General features: G+C 39.0%; 1 protein-coding gene across 1 annotated transcript in view; it reads right to left on the bottom strand.

Annotated features, from left to right (window-relative positions):
• The window catches only part of LOC114645620 (VPS10 domain-containing receptor SorCS1), a 1,182,623-nt gene that overhangs the window by 10,712 nt on the left and 1,145,109 nt on the right, over positions 1 to 26,802 (bottom strand). The window contains 3 exon segments of the mRNA XM_051922161.1: positions 1,029 to 1,186; positions 21,730 to 21,835; positions 23,070 to 23,169. Of these exon segments, the coding sequence (XP_051778121.1) occupies positions 1,029 to 1,186; positions 21,730 to 21,835; positions 23,070 to 23,169 (364 nt within the window).

The raw sequence follows: 26,802 nt of genomic DNA, 5'->3' as shown, positions 1-26,802 counted from the left end.
AAACCGAGGACCTGTCTCTCTGTGGTCATAAAAAATCCTTGGACATCCCTTATAAAGAGCAAAGTGTATCCCAATGCCCAGGCTAAATTGCCTTCCCTGGCCTTGTCATTCTGGCCCCCTAATCATCCCCTCTCTCTAACTGGCTCTCTTTCACGACTTTCACAACACCTAATAGATAATGTGTGGTGAGTGTAGTGGGCCAAAAATGGCTGCTGTCGCATCATCCAGGTGGATGATACACATTAGTGATGGTTGAATTGGCTCCCCACTCACTATTGAAAGCTCTTTGAGTAGTTAGAAAAGCACTATATAAATGTAAAGAATTATTATATACAATTGTTTTCTTTGAAAGGTATATACAGATCAAAATGATCATATATTGTACTGTACTGTATATATTATAATACATTTGTCAGGAATATGTTTTAAACAATGAGTAATAAAAAAAACTGTGACATTTCTTACAAAAAGGAAGTTATTTGTAAAGAATTCAGCCATTCTTTAGCTGTAATTTGAATCTTCTTTGCTTTTTCATTATGACAGTGCAACCCTTAACATTTTGATGAAGTTAAAATAACCCTTGAACATACAAAAAAAATGTAATTTCATTTTGCTAGAATTATAACATGGGACAATTTGTGAATGAGGGAGTTTTATTCTTGCATGCATACTCTTTGGTTGAACTCATTATTTTGTAACACATCTTGCCCCTTTGCCATTGCTTCTAATTGGAGATATGAGTTTTATACTATGAAGATTTACACAGCATGAAAAAACTATAATGAATAACAAAATGACAAGTAGGACCCTGAAAATAATTAAGTTTGCAGAAGCAGAAATAAAGTTGCTCCATGCAAAATGTTTGTATGCTTTAACACTTGCTGGGTACAGTGTAACAGTTTTAATTAGTAAGCTTTAGAAACTCCTTTGAGCTACAGAGCTGTCAAAATATCTGGCAATCGTGTAACTGATTTTCAAGTTACCATCAGCAATTAGCAGAGCATTTTCTGAAAAATGAAAAAATTTACCTATTGCCCGTGTATCTAATTCTTCATCCAGTATCTCCAGTGAAGTCGCCAAGTCTCTCTGTGTATTTGGAGTGCTTTCACTGGGACTAACTGGACTGATCATTTCCTGTTCTTTTTCATTCTGCATTTGTGCATAGACATTGATGCCAGGGATCTTCCTTGAGAAGAGACAAAACACAGTTATGGATAAATATCACAAGGTTTTGCATGCTATTACAACACATTTACTGTATCATTGCTGGTAGCAGGGAAGAGAGACTGAATAGTAAAGGATATTGCAATACTTCTGAAAAGAAAAATGCATTAAATTATTATTAAAAATACAATTAAACACTCACAAACTGAGGGGCCACTTTATTAGGTCTACCTGTTCTAGCAACAGAAGTGACAGCTCTGTCAGTGTAGACACTGCTGTTTAAAAGAAATACTCAACTATTAAGTCTGTGTGTGCGAGGTTGTATAGGCACCAGACTATCAGGAAGTACGGTCCTGCTGAAGTTTTCAAGAAATGGATTACCAACCTAATAACATCCAGCCATAAGCATTTCTGTAATAAGAAACAGATGGTTGATGAGAAAACAACCCAAAAGAGGTTGAAATGACTTGAACAATGTGTGAGAGTTGTGATTGAATGAGATGGGATATCAAGAGAAGGGTATCTCTAGATTGACACAAGCCAGGGCTAGGCCAGAAAAGAAGCAAGCAGGAGAGAGAGAGAGTGAGTAAGAAATACATTGATAGCAGGAAAGGTCTGGCACATGCCATGGGTAGAATATGGTAAGGGTTGCAGGCAGTGGCAATATCATAAGCATGAGGGAAAGAGTGGGCCTGGTTAGAGACATGAACTTGCATTCAATAGAGATATTTAGTCCTCTGGTGGAAGAAAGAGTGAGACCAGCAAGGAATCCTCAGGGACTGCAATGCCTTCTAGCCTATTCTGGGTACATGATCCGAGAATGTAACTTATATGACAATACTTTCTCTGTTTAAAATAGGAGACATTAAGGGTGCTGCCCTTGGAGTCCCTGCCCTTTAAGGGCAATAATAATCTCAAAGTTGCAGGGACACAAGCCACCAGCCTTGTGTCCATTGTACAAATATTGAGTGCTTCTTCCCAGAGGTCATTCCTGGGCTTGACAAAAAGTAATCTGCAAGATCAGTATTAATGCTACTTTATGGCTAGAGGGTTTTTGTACATAGAGTTGGGAGGATTGTGTGTCAAACATGGCCAGTGGGATAAAGAGGCACCAGGATATGGAGAAAGAAATAGAAAGAGAGAGTGAAGTCGGAGGTGAAAGACAGTATTCGGTGCAGTACTGTGCTTGGCAAATGGGTGAGCCACCTCACCAGATAGAGAAGGTGCAAGACCTATGTAATTTAGGTGTAGAAGTTTTTATTGTTTTAACTTTTGATGCACTTTATCCTACTTTGTGTGTTTACTCCTCCAAGTGATTACTTTTCTTCACCCAATGCTCCCTGGATGCAGAAAGTTGCCACGAGGTTCACCACCTAGCACAAGCTTAACAGATGGGGTATAATCAGCCAATGCATTGTTAGGGCACCCTGGAGTTAACATGGATCAGCTGTTCCCTGCCATATTTATAAAAATGGCCACTCGGTATATATATTCGCAACATTTTTACTTTACTATAACTGCTATTGTTATTTCCCAGCCCACCCACATGTTGTCACATTGATTAAAGGCTTATTGTGTTTGCAGCATGGAGGTGTGACTATGTGTGTGTCTATGGCAAGCTGAAATAACACAGAGGTATTTCAAAATGAATTTCAGATATCTTAAATGCAGTTCACATCTTAAGACATCTGAAATTCATTTACAGATATCTCAAAATATGTTCATTTACATTTTAAGATAGTGGCAGTATATTATGAGATATCTCCTATGCATTTCAAGATCTCAGAATAACTGTGTCCATTTCAAGATATCTAAGTAACATATTGAAATATCTCAAATTGATCTTGCATGCATTTTAAGATCATTTCCTTTAAAATTACATATTCAATGGGACTCCTGTCTATTTTAAATTATCTCGAAATGAAGAAATAGAGCAAGTCAAATTAACATTCAGAGATATTTCAAAGTGTATTTAAGATCTCTGGAAATACATTTAAGATATCTAAAAACGTATTACTGATAATCTGAAAGTGCATCTGTTTCGAAATATTTGAAATGTGGGGTGGAGTGGTGGCTCTGAGGCTAAGGATCTGTGCTGGCATCCAGAAGGTTGCCGGTTCGAATCCCCATCACTGCCAAAAGAGATCCTACTCTGCTGGGCCCTTGAGCAAGACCCTTAACCTGTAATTGCTCCAGGGGCGCTGTACAATGGCTGACCCTGCACTCTGACCCCAAGGGGTATGTGAAAACTAACAAATTCCTAATACAAGAAATTGTATAAGGTGAAATAAAGAACAAAAAAAAATGTATTTTAAGATATCTCAAATGCAATTCAAGATATCTTGAGATAAGCTCTTGTGCATTTTGATATATCTCAGATACTTTTCGAGATCTTAAAATTAGGGTTACATGTTATACTGGATCTGGAAAAACACCAAAACCCCAAATTTTAAAATTGTACTGTACCAGCATTTCAGGATTTTCATTGCCTGAAGTAAACATATGTTTTCCTCACAATCACCCAACCCTTCTTCAACTCCCCATTCCCTCGACACTCACCACTAATATATACTGTACATGGAAAACATACATTCAATAGACTTCACAAAAATGAAACTACAGGCTTCGGCGCAATCAGGACTTCCTGGTGGAACCCTCCCCACCTCACCCCAAAAAACACATTGATTCAAGACAATTGAGACTTCACTGGGGACCCTCCCAAATTATGGCTTAGATGATTGCACACATCATGTCTTCACGCTATGAAGAGGGAAATGGTGCATAGTGGGTCTAGATAGTGTTTTGGAGTTATCCATTTTATTCTTCAGAACTGTTCCGGTAGCAGTGCTAATGTCCAAAAGTTGGTATCAATACAGAAGTCGAAAATTTAGTACTGATCCAACAGTACTTAAAATACATTTGTAGGCTTTTTGAGACATCTAATAGGTGTTTTCAGATATCTCAAACTAATTTCCTATGCATTTCAGTATATCTCAAATACATTTCAAGTTATCTCAAAATCACTTCCTATAAAATGTTCTGTTCTTTAAAAACTGTCTATTTTAAGATATCTCAAAATGAATTGCAGATATCTCAAAACTCATGGTAACTTATTTCAAGATTTTTTGAATTACATTTGAGAGTAATTTCAAGATATCAGAACATATTTTGGAGATTTATTATGCATACTTGCAATTCAAATATCTTGAAATATTTTTTTTCAGATATCTGTAATTCTTTTTGAGATAGCTTAAATGTATTTCCAGATTGCAGCTTGAGATATTTCTAAACATTAGTTTGGCTTTCCATAGTGTGTCACTAAACTTTTGTGCTGTGCATTGGACTGAAGACATATAAAAAGTAGCTCAAACGTTACCAAAAATACCAAACAGGCATAAATTGAAAGTGATCAAGTCTTATTGCAGTATTGGATCACCATTAACCAAAAAAAGTTAGTAAATCTGTCTCTGCTCAAGATAAAAAATCTGATGCATTGCTCTGGTAAGTCAATTTTTTCTGAGAGAGTGATTGCTATGGAACCCGCTATTTTTAAAATAACAGACTTAACATCTAAATATCTAAAAAAAAAGGCTTGTTACTGTATCTTTGTAGTGCATGAGAAAAATCTGCTTCATCCACCCAATCCCCAGATTTAACTCTGGCAGTAACAGTGAATCAAAAATTTATATGTGGCATCTAACATTTTATTTCAAGTTCACTTTTCATTTTTACTTTCTTACAATGATTTACTTAACATATCAGTATGTCATCAGGAAACAGAAAGCCAGCCTGTGGACTTTCTCTGCTGATTTGCCAATTAATAATCCCAGGAAGAAACTAGCGAGCATTATAAGCCAAATTTAATAATGCCATACACATACTGAGAATTGTTCATGCAGTCATTCTTTCTTTGTGTGAACCCGTCTATTTCATTATAGACTTATGGTGTCAATCCAGGCAGCTGTTTGTTGCAAGGCAGGAATGAATTCTGGATAGGACACCTATCTGGTACATGATAAACTAATATTCACTTACCCACCCACCCACTCATAAACTCACTCTTTCAATCCAGGCCATTTTAGCATTACTACATTAACCCTCCATTTTAGGAGGAAACCCACTTGAACAAAGGAAGAATGTGTAGCTTCTGCAAAGAAACCACCCTGGAAATCAAACTGGTTTCTGTGCAATGTAAGGACTGCAATGCTACTCCCAGTTTTAATTCATAAAGTCAATGAAATTGTTTCCATAAAGATACTACTCGTGGGCTCCATACAGTTAACTGTTATGCTAAAGGATTAGTTTCTTGACATTGCAACCATATTATATACTGTATCTATCCATTCACCTCTTTATCAAACTTGCTCAATGCAGTTCAAGGTCTCATAGCAACTGGAGCCCATCCAGGGTGCAAAGCAGGGACAGGATGCCAGTCCATTTTAAGGCAAATGTCAAGTGTATAGTTGAAACGGCTGACTCCTTACCCAGCCGGCAGCCACATTACCAGGACCTGTGGCCTGGATAAATTACTAAATTGAACCTACTTATACTAAGCCGTACCTCTGACAAATAATATTTTCCCCTCAATCAATGGTTAAACACGAACAAACAAAAGCAGATATGTAAAATAAGTGTATAAATATATTAAATAAAACACAATGACAAAAGCAATAAAACAAATCTATATATGTATATCCCTCCACCAACAGTAGTAAAGTGAAAACACCACAAATAACAAACCCTCCATTGCCCCTGCAACGTATAACAAACACAAAACACCAATAATAACAATGGATAAATACTGAAATGACAATGAACGTGAGATTGAGTCAGGTTAAATCACTGTCCAGAATACGGATGACTGATCAGAAGAAAAAATGGTTGCGTTTGAATCTCCTGAATAAAAATGGAACAATCTCATCTCTCTATGTATGGTGGATAATAATGTTCAACGCCGAGGTTTATGACAATGATTGAGCTGTCGTGAATCTGACGGAATGAGAAGCAAACTGGGAACAAAGCGTGATGTGAATAATGGCAGAAAATGATGATCTGTTGTCAGTAATGAAATCTCCGTCTCTCTCCTTCCTCCTCCTCTTTCCCTCCTGATGGTTTAAATAATAATGAGCCGGATGTAACTGGTAAAATCCTGGTCCTGACGTGTCCAGGGGGTCGCTGCCTCCCCGCAACACCCTTCCCCGTTTCTTATTACGGGGACGACATTCAAACAGACACACATTAGTTTAAACGTGGTGCTGAGACGAGACGAGACACGACTGGGTGCAACACTATAAACAGCAATACCTATGTGGCCCTGCTACATAGTAATACGTAAATTATATACATTTCAAGGAAATCTTAAGCAGATGGTGTAAAATGAGATGTTTAAACGTCTAATGAAGTTATTCTGACATTTTCAATAACTCTTACTACAGTAAGATATAAAAATAATACATATCATTCATATATCTGTATTTTTAACCAACTTGCCAAACAATATGTTGGTAGCACTGGGAACAAAACTAAATCCTGATAGAGTTACATAAATAGTCTTGTGGGGCCAGATGTGACCCTCAAGTGAGAATACACATTTCGAGACAACCTGTTAAAAAGTGTGTAGTGAACAGTAGTGAAATCTTACACTGCAAGGCTACATCTACAGAGCTTCTTTCTAAAATAACTGCATCCAATTTCTCCAGTCTGTGCATTTTAAATTGCCACAGGGGTTTCAGGGACAGAGCAAAAGAAACTGAACAAAAGACTTGACGCTGACAGAAAATAAGCTAAAATTGCTGTTACCCATTCTGGAGCTCAGTAGCACAAGGCCACTGAATCTTAAAAATTATTTGAACAGTGTAACGAGCTCTGCGACTGCAGGGGATTGACACACATACTTAGACAACCGCAGCTAATGGGCTCTACATCTTGGAGAAGTGCCTCTGTCTGCTACGATATCTTTCTGTCATTTTCACTGTTACATCACTATATCATATAACAACAGTACATAGAGTTTAGATAAGCATTGTGTCCTGTGATATACAATGTGTTAAAATGCTGTGGCCATTTTATAATGGCAGTTTTCAATTTCCAATTAGACGATTAGCTATTTGTTTAGACTTGCAGTTAGAAGGTGGATTTTGTACAGCCTCATCTCTGCATCTTCTGCTGTTGTTAGGCAGATGTGTTGACTTGGGTGTTTTGAGTACTGAAATCTAAATTTCCTGAGGCTCTTCCTTACCAGCTCTCTTAACGGAAGTCTTTTTGATGGAGTGTGACATACCGTTTACTTCAAATGCATATTTTGCTGTTCATATTGTCTTGAATATACCTGACAATTCTGTCAAGCTTACATCAACTCCTACACTATTGTCGTAGCGCTGAACAAAGGGGAGCACGCACAGCATCTGTGACAACATTTCATTCATATTTACCATTCGTCCATTGATGCCTTCGAATGCCAATGTATAATCTGATGTTACAGAAAGGTTTTTTCCTTACTTCAGGTTATGTTTATTTTTAAAACATGCAATGTACTCTTTGCACATGCAACACACTTTTATATGTCTATAGGGTTTTTTAGGAGACTTTTTGACTGTAGAGAGTTCATTATAATCAGAAACTTGCCGTCTTTCGGATCAGGCTAATGAGAGCACCTCTGATCTTTGCAGTTCAAAATCACTACCCTTACTTTGAGCGCTGCCTTTATGAAGCTTTGATTGGTTTAGAAATGTGACACTCAGTAAGGTGTCTAATTGTTCCCACTCAGTTTTAAGCAAAATGCACTCATGGCTGTTTTCAGATGCGTATATTATACATCTGGTTTCAGTAAGACTAGGGCACATACATACCCACTTACTGGGCTAACTTAGAGTTGCCATTCAATCTATTACTCAGATCTTTAGGATGTTGGAGAAAATGCACCTGGGAACCTGGAGAGATAAACGTGAAGTCCTGGAGAAAATATGCAGACTCTACCCAGATAGCGACTGGGCATGGGTATAAACTAAGGACTCTGAACTATGAGGCAACAGCCTAAGAACTGTCAAATACAAACTAATTTTATGACAAACCATTATTAACGCACTGCATGATAACGTGCAGTGAGTACACTTGACTTGAACTCTAATAGTTTTCATACTCTTTCTCTGTACGTTTAGCATTCATTTGCTCAGAGGTTGATGCGCTTGCTGCTTCCTGAGCAGCTCTTCTTTTCTCCACTCTAACGGCCCGCTTCTTCTCTTCTTTCATCAGCATCTTTTCATGTTAAAACCGATTAAGTCAGTGTTTTTGTTGCAATTACTTAGTACATTTTCTTAAATTGTTCACTTAAGTCTTCAATCTGCCTCAAGAATGATTTAAGATATGAAGAGGTAGGGGAAGTGACGACGAAGGTGGTAGGGAATGAGAACGGTGCCCATACACATGTGCCGCATGGCCGCCCTGCTTGCTGCTGCCAAGAGTTGATTCTACAATAAAATAAAAATAAAAAGAGGAATAACCTTGGAGGTCAAGCATCACCCCGAAAGCGGACAGTAGACATCACGTAGTATATGTGTACCAAATTTCAGGTCAATAGTTCAAACGGTATGCAAGCTACAGGTGATTTAAAATCCTGGACAGACAAACAGACAGCCACGGTAGCGTATTATATAAGAAGATAATATGACTTCAGTTTTTTTATTTTTTTTATTTATCTCACTGGAGTTCATGTGATATCACATCATGACTTTATCCAGTATTACCTTCATACATACAGTAAGTATTAAGTAACTTTTACAATGTACATCCTTCCACGTGTCCATTTTCTGAACCCACTTACTACAGGGTCATGGATTACCAGCGTATATCCCAGTACCATCGAGTACAAGGAAGAGGGCCGATTTATACTTAGCTAATTCAGTGTTATATTAGCCTAACACGCAGACCTTTGGGACATATCTGGTAAAAATCCCACCTGTATACATGAGTTTGATGCTAGCTCCATACAGCCTTTCATCAGCCTGAATACTGAATACAGGTCAATGGAGATGAGAAGCAGCAGCACTAACAGTTCTGCCACTGAAATAAAATTTAATTTATCTGCTCTTCCTCCAAATGCCCCTTCGCAACTTAAGAAGCCATTTAACGGTTTTTAGTCCAACAGTCTAGAAAGCAATGCAGACAGCTGAACTACAAAGAACACTTGTTGTTCAAGCATTTCATACTCTCAAGAGCAGCACTGGAAAATGTTAGTCTTCTTGATAAATGTCTTTCTTTTTCATGTCTTTAGAAAACAGACTTCCCAAGACATTGCTGATCAATAATTAAAATGCTAATTCCATGTTCAGACATAACCTGAATAAAACCACAAAAAGTAAAAACCCAACTGTTTATTAAACCGAATGTAAGCCCTTGGGTTGCGGGCGCCCATTGGAATTATGCCTCAAAGTCGGCGTCCCTTTTAAAGTTTCAAGCTGATATTTCCCTTGTCCATTTGCCAGAGTGTTGTCTGACAAGCTTGTCTAATGTTTCAATCTTTAAAGAAAGCTCTTTATATTTCAGTGCAAAAACAGTCTGTACCATATTGAATGGGGTTGACATATTTTCCAAAATGTTTCTCCCCCATTCCCTGTATGTAGCTTTGTACGTGCATTTTAGGTTATTGAATTTAGGTTTACGCTCTCAAGGATGGTTTGATTCACAAATTTGTATGCCTTAGGCAATCTGCTCTTCATGTAGTTTCTCAATTCTCAGAATGTACACTGCAGGTCATGAGTACAGCATCAGCATAAAATGAAAATGCAGAATACTGCTAGCATGGTTAGTTTACTATTTTATAGAAATATCAAGGAGTATTGATCTTGCAAAAAGTAAGACACATGTCATAAGTGTCTGTCAAAAATGTGGGACGTGTCATATCTTTCAGTCTCAGGGGAAGACCAGTTCATGTACTACCTCAGTAATTTTACTAAACATGTGCTTTGTTAGTAGTTCTCTTACACGATACAGATTATATGGAGCAAAATATACTTCTCAGATGCGTCATCACTATCAGAATTTGAAAATATGGCCTTTATATCTACCCAATCATCCATTCATTCATGTTGAAATATGCTTAAATTTAGCATCACAGGGCACGGAGCCCAACAATGCAGGCTTTGGGTCTATGAAATCCACAGAAGCCCAGAGGAAGCCGATTGTCCTTATTGATGTGTGCTGTGTCTGCAGCAGCATCCACATCATATGTGCAGTTTTGTTCTTGCACATTTCTTTATTTTCCCTGCTATACCAAGTAGGATGCTACATTTCTAAAATGTCACCAGTGATTGCATTATGGTATAAGATTTATTAACACCATGCCTCTAAATAAGGTTCATGACTGATTGGCTTACAGAAACCATCCATTCCTTTTCTAACCTGCTAATCCATTTCAGAATGATCCAAAACCTACTAAACACAAGACAGGAGAGAACCCTGGACAGGACAGTTGTTCTTCACAGGGAATTCTCGCACACCCAAAGTCACTCATACCTGGCCACTTTTGAGTTGATAGCTGACATAACATGAATATATTTGGGAGGAAAGGCATAGAAGCAGAAGAAAAGATTGCCAGAGTTATGTAATCCAGCTCAGGTTGTGCAAATGCAAGCATTGACAGCAACTTGAGAGACAGAGAGAGAGAGAGAGGGAGGCTGGGAGCATGTACTGATACAGCGCGTTGCCACACCCAAGTGCAGATGGGCAATGGGCAACACCTAAGCACAGCACTAGTTTGAATGTAATGGAACAGTGTGAGATTGGCTGAAGTGACAATCCTGCCACCAACCCACAACTTTTCCCTGCAAGTTGGATGCAGATTAACGTCATATGCAGGACAGAGCAACTGCAGGTTAAGGGCCTTTCTCAGGGGCCCAACAAAGTGGAATCACTTCTGGCACTTATGGGATATGAACCAGTAACCTTCCGATTGCCGGCACAAATCCCTAGCCTCTGAGCCTCCACTCCACCACTAAGCGGGCAGCAACAGAGTCAGAATTAAAATCCAGGACTGAACCACAATGACAGTGACTCCTAATTTTGAAAATTTGTACTTCATATTTTAAAAGCAGTTTGTCACAATCATTCAGATCAATAAAGAAAGGTCACCTGTTACTTCCATTACATTGTGATATGTGCTAAGGTTCAATGGGCTTCAGGTAGGAACCAACTCTGAATGGACATGAATCCATCACAGGGGCACACAAAGATACACATCAACACCAGCTCATTCACCTATCCATCCATCTGCTGAACCCATTCATCTATCCATTTTCTAACCTGCTCATCCATTGCAAGGTTGCAGCATGTACTAAACCCACTTAATACAAATGTAAGGTGTGAGGTGCATGTCCATCAGATGCATCCATCGATCCATTCACTTTATTTCCTCTTAATCCAAGTACAGGGTTGCTACAGCCCATCCTTACACCATCTGAACTTCATAACGGGTCACAATTAAACACTAACACACACGCACGCACACACACAAACACACTGATATTAAACCAATTAATGTAAAACACACATCTATGGCATGAAAACTCAGTCAATACAGGAAGAACACACAAGTTCCACAACATTAAATCAAGCTTCACATTATTGTTTGGTAGCAGTATATCCCAACAAATAAACTTTATTTTATATATTATGAAGTGCATCAGCATTGGGTGTATTTTACAGTTTTAGGTCCAACTAAAAATACTGGGAAGGATTTGGTTGTAACACTGCCTTTAACTCAATTGTCCGAGTATGCTCTAGAATGCAGAAAAGCTTGCCGGAGGACTACTGACATCATTTCCTGTCTGGACTCTGTTAGTTCCTCCCCTTTTATTTTCAGTGTTAGATAGATAGATAGATAGATAGATACTTTATTAATCCCAAGGGGAAATTCACAGACATAAGTTACATAACCCATCTCCACAGGAAGTCGGATGTCACTCTGGACCTGGCTTCTGACCAGACAGGATTGTGCCTGGAAGGAAATCATTTCAAGGCTCTGAGAAGCTGTCAAGACATCACTAATGATGCATTCAACCTTTTTTACATTTCTTTTTGATTTTTCACCACTATACACTAAATGGAGTAACCTAATCTCAATGAGCCAGACTTATAATATATACATGTGGAGACAAACACAAGTGCATTTTGCTTAAAATTAGGTGGGGGCTATTAGACTGCTCACTTATTGTCACGTTTGTAATATAATCCAATGCCTCATGAAGATGGTGTTCAAAATAGGAGCGTAGATTTTAAGATGCAAAGGTTAATTGTGCTCTTGTCAACTTGGTCCAACAGAGTGCATGCTTCTATGCAAGCTATGAGCTGTCTAAAAGACCCTAATTAAACATATAAACATGTTGATCATGTGCAGATAGCACAATATATGTGTTAAAAGTAAACATAACCTGTTGCAATGGAAAAATCTTTGCGTAACATCAGATTGAACATTGGCATTTTAAGACATCAGTGGACTAGTGGTGGAAGTGCATGATACGTTGTTGCAGGTGCAGTGTCTGCTCTTGTTGTTCAGTTACAATGACAATGATAGTGTAGGAGTTGATGTAAGGTTGAAAGAATTGTTCTTGAAAATATGAATTGCAAGATATGCATTTGAAGTAAATGATGTGTCACTCTCCATCAATTGTAGTAATGTACATGTAGTAAAATAATGTATAATCACAACAAATGTAGATTTCAGTACTCAAAATACACAAATCAGTAATGTGCCTAACAAAACAATGTGATATCCGGGTTGCTCACAGCTGGCATACTCCTCGTGAACCCAAGATATTGATAGAGGTATTCAGAGGATGGACTGGGCAATATAAAACACAGACACAGCACAAGATGGCGCAAAGTGCTTACTGCTTTTATTTTCCAACAAAAGTGCTCAAAAATCAAAATTTCAGTGTAGTCTTTCCAAATAAATGATCCAGAATAAACTCAGTGTATTAATTAAATAATAATTCCAATAAATAGGGTAAAATCAAAGAGTAAAACAGAGTCAGGACCTGTCCATAAAAACAATCATTAGCCGCAGTGCATAACTTCCAACCCATGTCTCTTCTCTGTTCACCCATTAAGGTCCATTGGTAAGCACAGTCATCCTTTGATCTGGCTCATGTCCCTGCTGACATCCCTCACCATTTAGTGGGGAACCCCGAATGCCCCATCCCCTTCCTTGCCATTCTGCGGGAGTCACTTAGAGCGGATGGTCACTCCTGTTCCTTGGGCACTTAGCGGGAGCGATCCCTCTCCATGGGCACTGTTCACTAATTTCACCCAGGGTGTCATTTAAGACTGCTTGGCTTCTCACTACAGCACACACTGCACAATCCTACTTCTGCTTTTCTTTCTTTCTTTCCTTTTAACTGCCCACCTGGACTCTTTCTTGATCTCTCTCTTTTTTCTCCCTGTTCTATCTCCCTACTCAGACTCCTTTATATTCAAACAGGCATAGATGTCTGAATTACAGTCCACAGGGCACTAATAAGGAAACCACCTGAGCCACACGAATCTTCAAGTGTATGTATATCCAGCCAATCTCCTCATCAATTCCCATTCAGCTGCACCCCCCCAAGCCATGGACTCCTTAATACACTTTATCACACACCAGTCAAGCAAGAATACTGCATTCTGACTGCATGTCCAAAGGAGTAACTAAAGGAAGTTAACATTACTTTCTAACTAGAAATGCAAACAGCCCATGCCAGAATATAGCTCACAGCGCTTTAACACGGAGTATATACTGTCACACACATGCTCATGGGAGACAGTTTACAGGCTCAAATACTTGTTGTTTGCTGCCGGACCAGGCAGTGGTGCTATCCTCTAACCTTTTCTCCTTTTCCCTTGCAGAACAACAGAAGATACCTCAGCCTAATTCCTCTTCTGGCCCTCAGAAGTTTCCTTCCAATATTGTGACTTCCTCATCCACCCCTCAAGATCCCACCTTACCCTGATGTCATTTCCTCTTCTAGTTCCCAGCATTCCACCTCATGATCTACATCACATTCTAAACCCATCCCTTCCTGTCTGTTATACCTATATTTCAGCCATGATGTAACCTTTTGTCAGTTCTGCCTGGGGCTCATGTCTGTAAAGACTGGCACTTGCATTTGCATTTTCTTCAGTATACAGTGTGGATCCCCAAACCTTTTTCATTGTCATACCACAGTACTTATCTAAAACCTTTTTGTTGTTGTTTTTGCCATAAGTGATGCTGTAGTCAAAATAACAGAAAGATATCGTAACAGATAGAAGCACTTCTCAAACGTGTGGTGCCAAGGAGCTGCATTAGACTATATTTGTGTGTGTGCCGGTCTGTCTGACTATTCTGTCACTGCGCTCACTGCAACATAAAAAATAATCATTAAGCTTCAGGTACCTTGTGCAGTTGAGCTCCTGAACTGATAACAGCTTATTTACCTTTGTATTTTCTCTCAGTTTCAAGTCATTTGTTCAGTTTCTTTTGCTCTCTCCGTAAAACCCTAGTGGTTTAAAGTGCATGGACTAGAGGAATTGTGCACAGGTTTTAATGAAGAAACTCTGTGGGCATAGCCTTTGCTGGAGTGGATCTCACTGCTATTTACTACAAACTTTTTATTAAGTTGTCCTCAGTTGTATATTCTCATTTGAGTATCACATCATGAGATTAGGGTAACCTGTGGTGGCCCACCTTCATCTGTTTCCTCTATTTTCTTTGACAATACACTACCATTTCTGTTTATTAAACACCATGTCAATATGCTCATCACAGTATAATTCTTTGCTTATTTTATTTACAACTTGGTGATGGGCAGGTAAAGCGTTTCAGTAGGTGTGAGACATTGAATTACTGCTGGTTTACAGTTCAGATCAGTAGCTTCCAGGCTGGACTGCCACAGATATACAGTATATTATTATTATGATTTTAACAGCTACAGTGAGAAATTAGAGGGAAATCCATGCTAATAATCATATTTTTTATAAATCCCATATGATATATTCCCTAAATGCAATGAAATAGGAGAAACTACTTGGTCTGGGAAGGGAGGAGTGGGAAAAGAGGCTGCACAGGATGGTTAAGGACTTTAATGATCCTCTTTGCATTTGTTTGCCTTTGTTTGGTTCTGTTTGTCCTGTGCAGAAAGCAGCTGGGTGCCAATAACATTCAGTGCTGCCTTCATCATCATCTGCACTACTTCACGATTTTGAACCGAGCAGGTGCCATAACAAGATGTGATGCATCCAGTGAAGATAAACCAATTAAATCACTTTATGGGTCAGGAATATCTTCTGAAGTCCTAGGCCTTTCTCCCCAGAACTCCCACTGGAGGCTTCACGTATCACTGTAGTACACCCTCATGTGCATAATATACATTTCCTTATTCTTATCGTTTTAGTGACAGATATGTTCTGAGATTTTTCAAGAAAGGAAGACAAGTTAAGGTAAGGTAGTTTTATTCACTAATCATGGTGCCGGAAAAGTGTTGCATGTTGATTAGCACGTGCAAATAAGAATTTCACTGTACTCTGAACATGTGACAAGAACGACCGTATAAATATACAAGAAAGAAGAACTTTATTCGGCTTTATGAAATAGTCACTGGCCGCGTGAATGGTGACCATCCAGACTAGATTATTATTATTATTTTTGGAAGCTCATGATTAAACACATTTTAATTAAATTCACAAGGCATTGCTAAAATGAAATGACCTATTTTAAGAAAAGTAGCTAGAATTACACAAATTCATTGGCTGAAACAAACAAAAGCAGAGCATGCAATCAATACAAATTTCTAAAAAAATACAAATCCAGACAATGAAAAAATAGTATAAAGGACACACATACTGAAAAAAAACAGTATCTGGAAGGCATCCATGCCATCCATAGAAAACAAAAATCCGAACAGATATAAATATTTTGACAGACTGAGGTTATTTGAGACTCAGTCAAAATGAGCCTGGCTTAGTATACACAGGTGGCACAGTAGTGTAGTGCCGGACATCTCTGCTTTGCAGCTTTATTCTGGAATGGAGTGCCTTCTGTTAGGAGTTTGCATGGAGTTATGCATCCACTCTTCATTAAAAGGTTACACACATCAAAGTATAATACAGGAAAGCAGCAGAATTTAACATAGCCTTTCAAGTGACACTTGGATTTTGGTTCTTTCACATTGTATATAAAATACATTTTATTTTAATTTTTTACTTTGTTCAGATTTCAATATGGGGTTTTCCAGATTGTGGCCACATTTTTTCTATCTATACAATTGTTACATATTCTACATTGAATAAATTACCAGGTAGTGTGGAAGAAACTAGGACTTTAGGGAGCTTGAAAACTTCACTGTGTGTTATTTTGGAGAAATGAGGCGGGTAACATTGATAAGTTTTGGTCGGCCGAATGCCCATTCTTGTCAAAATGTTTCTAAAGTTCTGATACTTACCTGAAAAAATGTAAGTAGTAGTAGCAGTAGCAGAAGACCATACATCTGATCAAGCATCTGGTAATTAATGTCACTATGTATGAGATCATTTACACAAACACATAGTTTTAAAAGGAAGTGTTTTAATAAACAATGTTTTACTATGTAAATACGCAATTAACCATGCACTGCTTATGCATGTGTCAAACTAATCATGTATGGCTAAATTGTAATGTTTTAAATAAAGTTTACAGATTATGATTTTACAATAATTCCTCAAATAAGATGCTTGGATAGCCTGCCCCACACTTCTCCCTCCTTCAATAATTAACCAAATCACCTGTTTTTGAGGTTTTGGTGGAATACTGGAGTTAGATAGAAACATTATGAGACATTGTGACAACATAAGGGCTTGGTGAAAGGTAATTCTACCCCGAGTCAAGGGTTGGCGCTGTTGCCTAATGCTTCTCCTCCTTTCTCAACAGATTTGGATGACCAGCAATGACATCTTTTAAGGGTTCTGGTCCCTTCTCTGGCTTCCTCTTATCAACTTGGAGCAGTCTAATTTTTTTGACTCGCCTATAGAAAGACATCTTTTTTTTTTCTCTCAATTATTTTTCATCAGAAATATGATGTTTGCCTTACAGTGCAGACAGATTCATAAGCTCTCTGTGAAGATGATAGGCTTTGACAAAAATAGCTAACCAAGCTCAGTTAACCTGTAAAGGCTCTTCCAAAAGCCTTGCTCATGCTATACAGTGTTTGTTACCCATTTATGTTCTTCTTCACTCAGCCATTAAACAAAAATGGCTTCATTTCATGGTACAGGTTGATTGTCTTTGAAGAAATAAAATGTCTTGTATTGATCTTTTGATTGAGCCCTTTGTTAGATAAACAAAGTTGCCATAAATATCGATTCTAATAGTGGTAAATTAAGTATTCTGTACTGAAGTGAGCAACCTACTTTCAGAACTTTGGCCCCAAATTTCTTAATGAAAAAAATTGAATGAATGCAAAAATCTAAAAACTGACTTTGCATTTGTTTTCCATGAAACACAACCTATTTTTGCTGAATTTCCACCAGTACTAATAATCATGTGGACTATTAATGCACCTACATTTCTTCATGGCTTGCTTGATACTGGCACTTTATGTAGAACTAGCGTCAACCTGGGAACACCTCGAGAAGACCATGGTAGTGACATTATCGAGTGGGTGTACATGCACACACACACGCGGGTTAAGGTCAATACTTCGATTAAGGCAGAAACCCAGTTTCTTAAAAAATTTGAGTTCATTCACATGTGCAAGTAATCTTCTGGAGTTCTCCTTTGCCCAAACACTCAACATCACTAAACTGCACAAAGAGGAGTTAAATGTTATCATCACCCAACGTGAATCTGAAAATAAGCATGACGACTGTAATAATTTTCTTGTCTTTTATAAATATATTTAGTTAAACTGACGATTTATTTATAGGTTTCTGTTACCAGACTGCACACAGTAAACTCTTGTCTGCTTAGCTATGTGGTTGAGCCCTGCAAAGGATCGATCTGGTATGTGTGCTTCTTTCCTTCCATCTAGTGCTGCTGGAATAATAATAACACTGGTATTTTTACTCTACAAAGATTAAGAATTTTGTTGGTTACTCATTACTTCAGAAAGTAATTGGACTTCTTATTGCATGTTACTTTTTATGCATTACTGGTCTCAAAATTGTGTTGCTGAATTTAGCACCGTGCATTCAGCTCATCGACATAAATGTAGTGATTTTTGAAATACTGGGACAGATAATTTCATCCAGGAGAATGAATAATGTGATTGTCTTAACATTTGCCTCTGGAATTTCTCTTGTGGATGTTTCCACCTGTGGCTGCTGAAAGCATTTACGAAGCAAATACATGCGCAGGCTGACAGAGTGCAACGGACATAGGCAGATAGTAACCTGGGTAAAGGTTTACATGGCCACATAATCGGGTTATTCACGGAGAAATCTGCCTCTGCTAATCAAGTTTCTCCAGAGGCCAATAACTGGTTTCTCAAACTGGAATAAGGGTTTACACTGCATTTTAGAAATCTGGTGTCTGAATAATTGGGTTATTGAAGCACATATAAATGTGCCAATTGTAACTGAGTGGTTTTAACCTGCATCATTATGCAGATAAAAAGACTTTATTTGAAGCATTCTCTACATGCTGTTTATCACCTCCCATTTATGTTTTTTGTATATGTTTTGTGCTGCTGTGGTATAGCGGGTCCACAGCTCATGTCATGCCAGTTTTAAAATAAATAATCTCCTCACTTGCTGCTTAGTGAGGGGGCATGGTGTGTGTGCCCGAGCGGTTCTTGGGTACTTCATGATGCAGGAGATTCTCACTTAAGTGCACAGATGAGGAGTTGTCCGCACCTGGAATTGTTCCCGGGAGCTGCTTATTGCCAAAGCTGATCCACATCCCCGTAATAAATAGAAGCGCGATGTGGCTAGCTTGGGGGTAGGGGAAAGAGAAAGAAAGAGACTGAGGTTGCATGGAAGAAGGCGGCAGGAAGTAGTGAGGAGAAAGCATGAGAGAGATAGAGAGAGCGCTCGTAGGCAGCTGGACAGTGAGCCCTAGCGGGGTGTCTGGCCGACACCTAGGGCAGCTGGTAGTGGTCGCTCCCGCTGAGCACTGTGAGGAGAGGGAGTGACCAGAAGAAGGATGGCTCGCTGCCGACGACTGGATTCCCCAACGTCAGCATTCTGGCCATTGGGGGAAGCCAAGTCTCGGTCTAGAGGGAGCGGAACCGAAGCCAGGGATCGGGAAACCTCCAGACCAGTCAAATGGACAGTAGGTCAGCTGCAGTTATGGTGACTCCCCTGTTGCAAAGCCCGATGGGAAAAGCAGGTTGAGCCGCCAGGTAGAAAGAAGGCACTGTGCTCTGTGTTTTTAAAAAAGGACAGCTTCCAGCCGTTGTTTTAACCTAGTTTTAAAGGATTATTTTTTGCTCCTATTGGATTTTAACATCCACTTTTACCACGTTTCAAGTTTACTGCATTATTTATTTATTGAAACTGTGATGCACTGCACTATTCATTTGGACACTGTTTTGATTTGTTGTTTAAAATAAAACCACTTGACACTTTCATACCATCCCCTTGTGTCATTGTTATGCCTCACTGCCAAGCTCATCGGTGACATTACCGACGGTGTCAGGTTCAAGAGCTCCCTGAAGCTGCATGGGAACCTGGAGCGAACCCAATACAGTATTTAAACAAAATTAAGTACAAAGTATTCTGAACCCAAAGCAAAGTGTAAAAGCACATATTAGGGGCTGAATGGAACTCACAAACATCAATTCATCACAAAGTGCTATAGATAGATAGATACTATATAAGAAATATAGATAGTTTTATGTAGTGTCTGGATGGTGAGACAAAGCTGTACTTGAAACACTCTTGCTGTACAAACTGTTTATAACCTCCCACTTATGTTGGTTGTACATGTTCGGTATTACTCAATATATCTGACATAAAAAGTAAGAAAAATGTCTACAAAGAATTATCATCAAATTTTACACAGCAATACAATACAATACAATGAAGCATCTTTTTCAATGCGAATAAACTCTCATTTGCCACAGATTATACGGCAACTTTGTTACTGAATGTGAAGCCGAAGTGTCTTTTTTAGTATAATCTGACTGCCATAATCACTGAATGTGTCACCTGCTCGACTTCCGTGGGTTGAATTTGACAAAAAGCTTTGACAAATGATGCTGTGCAGCTCAAAACAGAAACAGTACAAAATCAAAAGCTTGAATTTGAGCAGCAGCATACTGTTCTGAAAATTAACAGTTTCAGAAAGAAGACTTTGCAAGGACAGATAATTTTGTCAATTTGCATTTTATTTTAATGAAAGCCCCATCGAGATATACATGCTCTATATTTGCCTAGTTCAGATCATGCTTTTGTGTCAGTTTTTGCTGATATAGTACCACTGCACCAAGCACAGTGTGTGTTATCTTTTGGAAGCTGGAAGAGACCAACTTTTAACAGGATACCATTCCACTACAGGGCACAGTGAGACACAGACCCACTCTCAATGTCAACGGGCCGGTTTAGAATTATCAGATAACCTAATTTGCATCAAGTAACCCAATATGTCATTGAGCACCCAGAGAAATGGGCACCGGTGAGCATGGGGAAGGCACACAAACTCCTGAGGACAGAAATGAGTCCCCTCAAACTGTGAGACAGCAGTGCTAAGAACTACACTACATTGCCACCTGTAGTGAAATGTATAATTTTTCTTTCTTTAATTATAGTCACTTTTTAAGCTGCTTGATATAACTAGTCTATATTGCTGATGTTCTTGTCATGTGCATTTAGACATAGACGCCAGCTTCCCCATTACCTTGTTCTACAAATGGTGGTTTAGAATATAGATTGGGAGGATATATGGATGCATTTTGACAGCGCTGGGTATGAAAGTCATTATTCAGTACAAAATATAAATGAAAAATTTCAGTTTTCACAATACTCGATAGATAGATAGATAGATAGATAGATAGATAGATAGATAGATAGATAGATAGATAGATAGATAGATAGATAGATAGATAGATAGATAGATACTTTATTAATCCCAATGGGAAATTCACATTCTTCAGCAGCAGCATACTGATACAATAAATAATATTAAAGAATGATAATAATGCAGGTGAAAAACAGACAATAACTATGTATAATGTTAAATGTTAACGTTTACCCCCCCGGATGGAATTAAACAGTCGCATAGTTTGGGGGAGGAACGATCTCCTCAATCTGTCAGTGGAGCAGGACAGCGACAGCAGTCTGTCGCTGAAGCTGCTCTTCTGTCTGGAGATGATACTATTAAGTGGATGCAGTGGATTCTCCATAATTGATAGGAGCCTGCTGAGCGCCCTATAATATAATATAATATATAATAATATAATATATAATAATATAATATATATAATATAATATAATATATAATATAATATTAATATAATAATAATATATAATAGCACAGAGGAAGACAAGTTTACATATTTGGAATCAAGGAAGGCTTTTAGACCATTTTTTATGGGACACTTAATTTTATCACAGCAACATTCCGGAATATTAAGGGCACATTACCTTTTAAACTTGTAAATGACAAACACAGCTAAACCCACAAATACGACAGAGAGCAACATCATCATTGCAGAGCCACTGTGTCCTTCACTGATGTCCACAAGAGGAGCTTGGAGAAGAGAAGAATGACAAATTATGTACTGAGTCTGACAATACACATTACTTCAAAAACAAATCACTTTCATCATGTGTACATAGCTAACTGTCATGTACATTTTGACTTATTATTATAACAGATATTTCCAGCATTTTACAATATATGCAAACTCATGGGCATTAGATGGGCTTTGATTACAAAAAGTTGAATTATAAAATACATACATACAAGGGGTTATGTAAAAAAAACTGGAATCTGCACCTGACGCGCAATCTCAACTTAATTGCGAATTTCACCGCTAGGTGTGGCAGGCATACTTACAGTATTCTGGGGCAGTCTGCCAAGTGGCGTTGCTCTGTATTGTTCGTACAGCATTCCATGTCGGTTTTTCTTGGTGCTTATTAAACATGTTCTGAGATTTTTGTGATGGGTGATCATAAAGAACAGCGAGTGTTAATGTTGCTTTTTCTTAGGGAAAACAGCTGCTGAAACTGTAGTGATGCTTGAAACTGCTTTTATAGAGGAAGCTTTAAGTGAAACACAGGTCTACGAGTGGTTTTCGCTTTTCAAACAAGGAGAAATATCACTTGAAGACCAACCAAAATGTGGCCGACCTTCCATAATTAGGAATGGCGAAAATCTTGAAAAAGTTTGCAGCGCGATTTACAGAGATCGTCGTCAGACTATTCAAGAGATTTCCGAATTGACTTGTGTGTCTTGGAGTTCTTGCCACCTTCCCTACTCGCCTGATCTTGCTTCATGCGACTTTTTCTCATTCCCGTGTATGACTGTGGACATGAGATGAAAACTTGTGCCCATTCATACGCGCTGTATGTATGATTGTATCTCACAGATAATAAATCATGTATACAATACAAGGAAATTGTGTAAAGATCAGGGTAAGTCATGCCCTCACAAAACTTGGGGAAGAAATGGAATCATTTCCTGTATATCTTGTTTTCTTTTTTGGTGCAGACAATGTAATTTCTAAACAAATCTATACTGAATAACTTTTTAAGGTTAGATAGCACAATAGTAGGTTGAAAGGTAATGGCTTATTCAGTCTTACCTAAATTAGAGTAGACATTGTACATAACTGACTGTACTAAACAAAGAATTTTAAACTCCACAAACTAGAAAGGTTTGATCTTGAAGTGGAAAAAAATTACAGCTGTGCAAAATTATTACAAATTATAAACACTGATTATTTCAAGGTGACTTGTATGGGTATAAAAACCATACTTACCTGCTGATAAATGAGCAGCGTAGACATTGATCTGAACGCCTGGCCTTAGTGTGAACTGCACTAAATTTTGATTTAGGGCATTTAGCAGAATCTCTGAAAGCTTAAAAATATTATTATAATTAGATGATCAATATTGGATCTAACAAGTCAAGTTAGCACAAGTCACGCTTTAGCATATATTAGTGTTAAAGCCAACCTAGAAAATTAAGACATGCAGCATATTTCACATGAACAATACCAATGTTACATTATTCATTCAATTAAATATACAGTACTGCTCACACCCAAGCATGGAGGTATCCTAGTGCTTTAAATTTAAAATTTAACTAATATAAATGAAATGATTTGTTTTTTGATAGCACAGCATTACAAGAAGGAAAACCTAAACAGATTTGAGCTTAAATTGAGAGATCTATTTTTAAACCATTTATCAATTGCCTCATGATTTAATAATTTCATTAAATGCCATTAACATTTAAGATGCAATATTATGTTATTTTACATGACTTAAGAATATAGTAGAGACCCAAAGCTTATAAGGACTATCCACACATAAGCTCAATATATATATATATAGTGGAAGAAGACGCTATATGGCGCCTGACCCGACGCAGATTGGACACGGGAGGCACGTGTGAAATACAAAGACTTTTGTTTATCTTTAGCTGGAGGGCACGTCTTCCCCGTAATCCCCCCAGCTACAACACAGTCCCAAGCACTAGTAACCACCAGTACAGTACAAACACTTTCTTTTCCTTGGCACCACCACTCCTCCCTAGCAACCTTGTCCTCCTCCACCCGACTCTGGCCCCTGAGTGGTGGTCCCTGGCTCCTTTTATAGTTCACCCAGAAGTGCTCCAGGTGTTTGATCACCGAGTTCCGGCGGCACTTCCAGGTGTGATGAATCTGTTGCCCACACAGGCTCAGGAGTCCTAAACACAGCACCCCCTGGCGGTACCTGCGGGACCCAACAGGGCTGCCCCCAACTCCAATTCCCAGGGAGCCCTGTGGGAAACCCAGGCACTACTCCAGCCCAGGGGGGCGGCCATCTAGCGTCCAGGGGGAGGTATTGCAGTGTCCAGGGCTGCTCCCCCTGAATATAGTGTGCAGGGGCGTCCCGGCTGGGCATGGACACCAACTGCCTACCACAATATATATATAAATACGTATATAGATAAGTATAACGTGGACAAGATGTGGTCAAACTTGTTTGTACCCCTCCATGAAAAAAGAAGAACCCACAATTGTCTCTGAAATAACTAGAAACTGACAAAAGTAACTGGCACCCATCATTGTTTGTTAAATAAAGAATAAACAATTAGACTTTGCTTTAGAGTCTTGATTCAAAAGAACTTTCAGATAATAACACAAATCAAAATGGCAAAGACAAAAATATTGGGACCCTTACTCTAATATTTTGTTGCATGTCCTTTAGAGAGAATCTCTGCAAACAAGCAATTCCTGCAGCTCACAATGAGACTTCTGCACCTGTCAAAGTTTTTTGGCCTGAGCTGTTTTTTGAAGCGGGCTTCTCCAGACTGCATGATTCAGTTCTGAGATAGACTTTTCAGACACTGGGCAGTGTGTTTCGCTCCAGAATATCTCGGAAGTCATGAGATTTCATTGTTCCCTGCACAGACAGGCAGATGCAGCAAAGTAGCTCCAAAACATAGCTAAGTCTCCTCTATATTTCACAGTAGGTATCGTATTCTTTTTTTGGAAGATTCATTTTTTGTATGTGGACATAGAGCTGATGTACCAAAAAGCTCCAGTTATACCACATCTGTCTAAAAGACATTCTCCCAGAAGCATTGTGGCTTATCAATATGCATTTTAGCAAATTCCATTCTAGCTTTTTTATGTTCTTCTTTCAGCAGGGGAATCCTACGTGGACTTCCTCCACTGAGCCCATGGTCACTCATAAAGTGATGCATAGTGCGATTGGACACTGATGAACCTTGGCCTTGGAGTTCAGCCTGTATCTCTTTGGAAGTTGCCTTTGGCTTTTTGTCTACCATTGTCACTCTGGGTGGCACGGTGGCGCAGTGGGTAGCGCTGCTGCCTCGCAGTTGGGAGACCTGGGGACCCGGGTTCGCTTCCCGGGTCCTCCCTGCGTGGAGTTTGCATGTTCTCCCCGTGTCTGCGTGGGTTTCCTCCGGGCGCTCCGGTTTCCTCCCACAGTCCAAAGACATGCAGGTTAGGTGGATTGGCGATTCTAAATTGGCCCTAGTGTGTGCTTGCTGTGTGTTTGTGTGTGTCCTGCGGTGGGTTGGCACCCTACCCGGGATTGGTTCCTGCCTTGTGCCCTGTGTTGGCTGGGATTGGCTCCAGCAGACCCCCGTGACCCTGTGTTCGGATTCAGCGGGTTGGAATATGGATGGATGGATGGATTGTCACTCTCCTTCTGCCCATTCTGTAATCAATTTTGCTCTCGTGTCCGCATACAGGAAAGTTGGTTACAGTCCCATGAATCTGAAACTTCTTCATAATATTTGCAGCTGCTGTTACACAAACATCAAGTTGCTTGAAGACCATCTTACAGTCTTTGCTTTTAACATGCTTGCCTATAATTTTCTTTCTGATTTCCTCAGACAACTCTCTCCTTTGCTTTCTCTGGTCTGTGTTGTGTGTGGGACTGCAGAGTGACTACTTTTCTCCATTTAAATAGGACGGATGACTGATTGCATGACTAGAGATATGTGTGATATGAATAAAAGAAAACACTCATGCGCTCGGGAGACAACTTAAGGGATCATCAAGTAGTAATTCCACCCGAGTCTAGGGTTGCCCTGGGCCTACTTCTTCCACCCCAGCTACCGCCATCATGAGTCACTCTAGATCTGGACTCCTATCTATAAGGATGACTTTTGCTGAGACTTATAAATATTTTTTGTTTTTGTCATCAAAAATACAGAGTTCACCTTCACAGTACCCCAACAATTTACCTCTCTGTGTTTTTCTTAATACAGTATATATAAAAGTATAAAATGCATGGGCTATTACATTGTTCTCTCTTTAAAGTCCTATTCCTAAATTAATTTAATTTCAGTTACATACAGAATGTTTCCTGATATATGCCATTAAAATTTGCCTTATGCAACTCTAATAAAATGTATGTAGATAGATAGATAGATAGATAGATAGATAGATAGATAGATAGATAGATAGATAGATAGATAGATAGATAGATAGATAGATACTTTATTAATCCCCAAGGGGAAATTCACATACTCCAGCAGCAGCATACTGATAAGACAATATTAATTAAAGAGTGATAAAAATGCAGTGCAAGTTAAAAAATGCAAGGTGGAGAGTGCGAGGCAGGTATAACACTCAATAACATTGTATAATGTTTACATTTACCCCCACCAACCCCGGGGCTACTGAAGAGTCGCATAGTATGGGGGAGGAACAATCTCCTCAGTCTGTCAGAGAAGCAGGACAGTGACACCAGTCTATCGCTGAAGCTGCTCCTCTGTTTGGAGATGATACTGTTCAGTGGATGCAGTGGATTCTCCATAATTGACAGGAGCCTGCTCAGTGCCCGTCGCTCTGCCACAGATGTCAAACTGTCCAGCTTTGTGCCTACAATAGAGCCTGCCTTCCTCACTAGTTTGTTCAGGTGTGAGTTGTCCCTCTTCTTTATGCTGCCTCCCTAACACACCACCGCGTAGAAGAGGGTGCTCGTCACAACCGTCTGATAGAACATCTGCAGCATCTTATTGCAGATGTT

The sequence above is a fragment of the Erpetoichthys calabaricus genome, chromosome 2 (genome assembly GCF_900747795.2).
Source record: "Erpetoichthys calabaricus chromosome 2, fErpCal1.3, whole genome shotgun sequence".
NCBI classification, from domain to species: Eukaryota; Metazoa; Chordata; class Cladistia; order Polypteriformes; family Polypteridae; genus Erpetoichthys; species Erpetoichthys calabaricus.
Note: the sequence above shows the minus strand (reverse complement) of the source record. Positions and strands in the feature narration are given on the sequence as shown.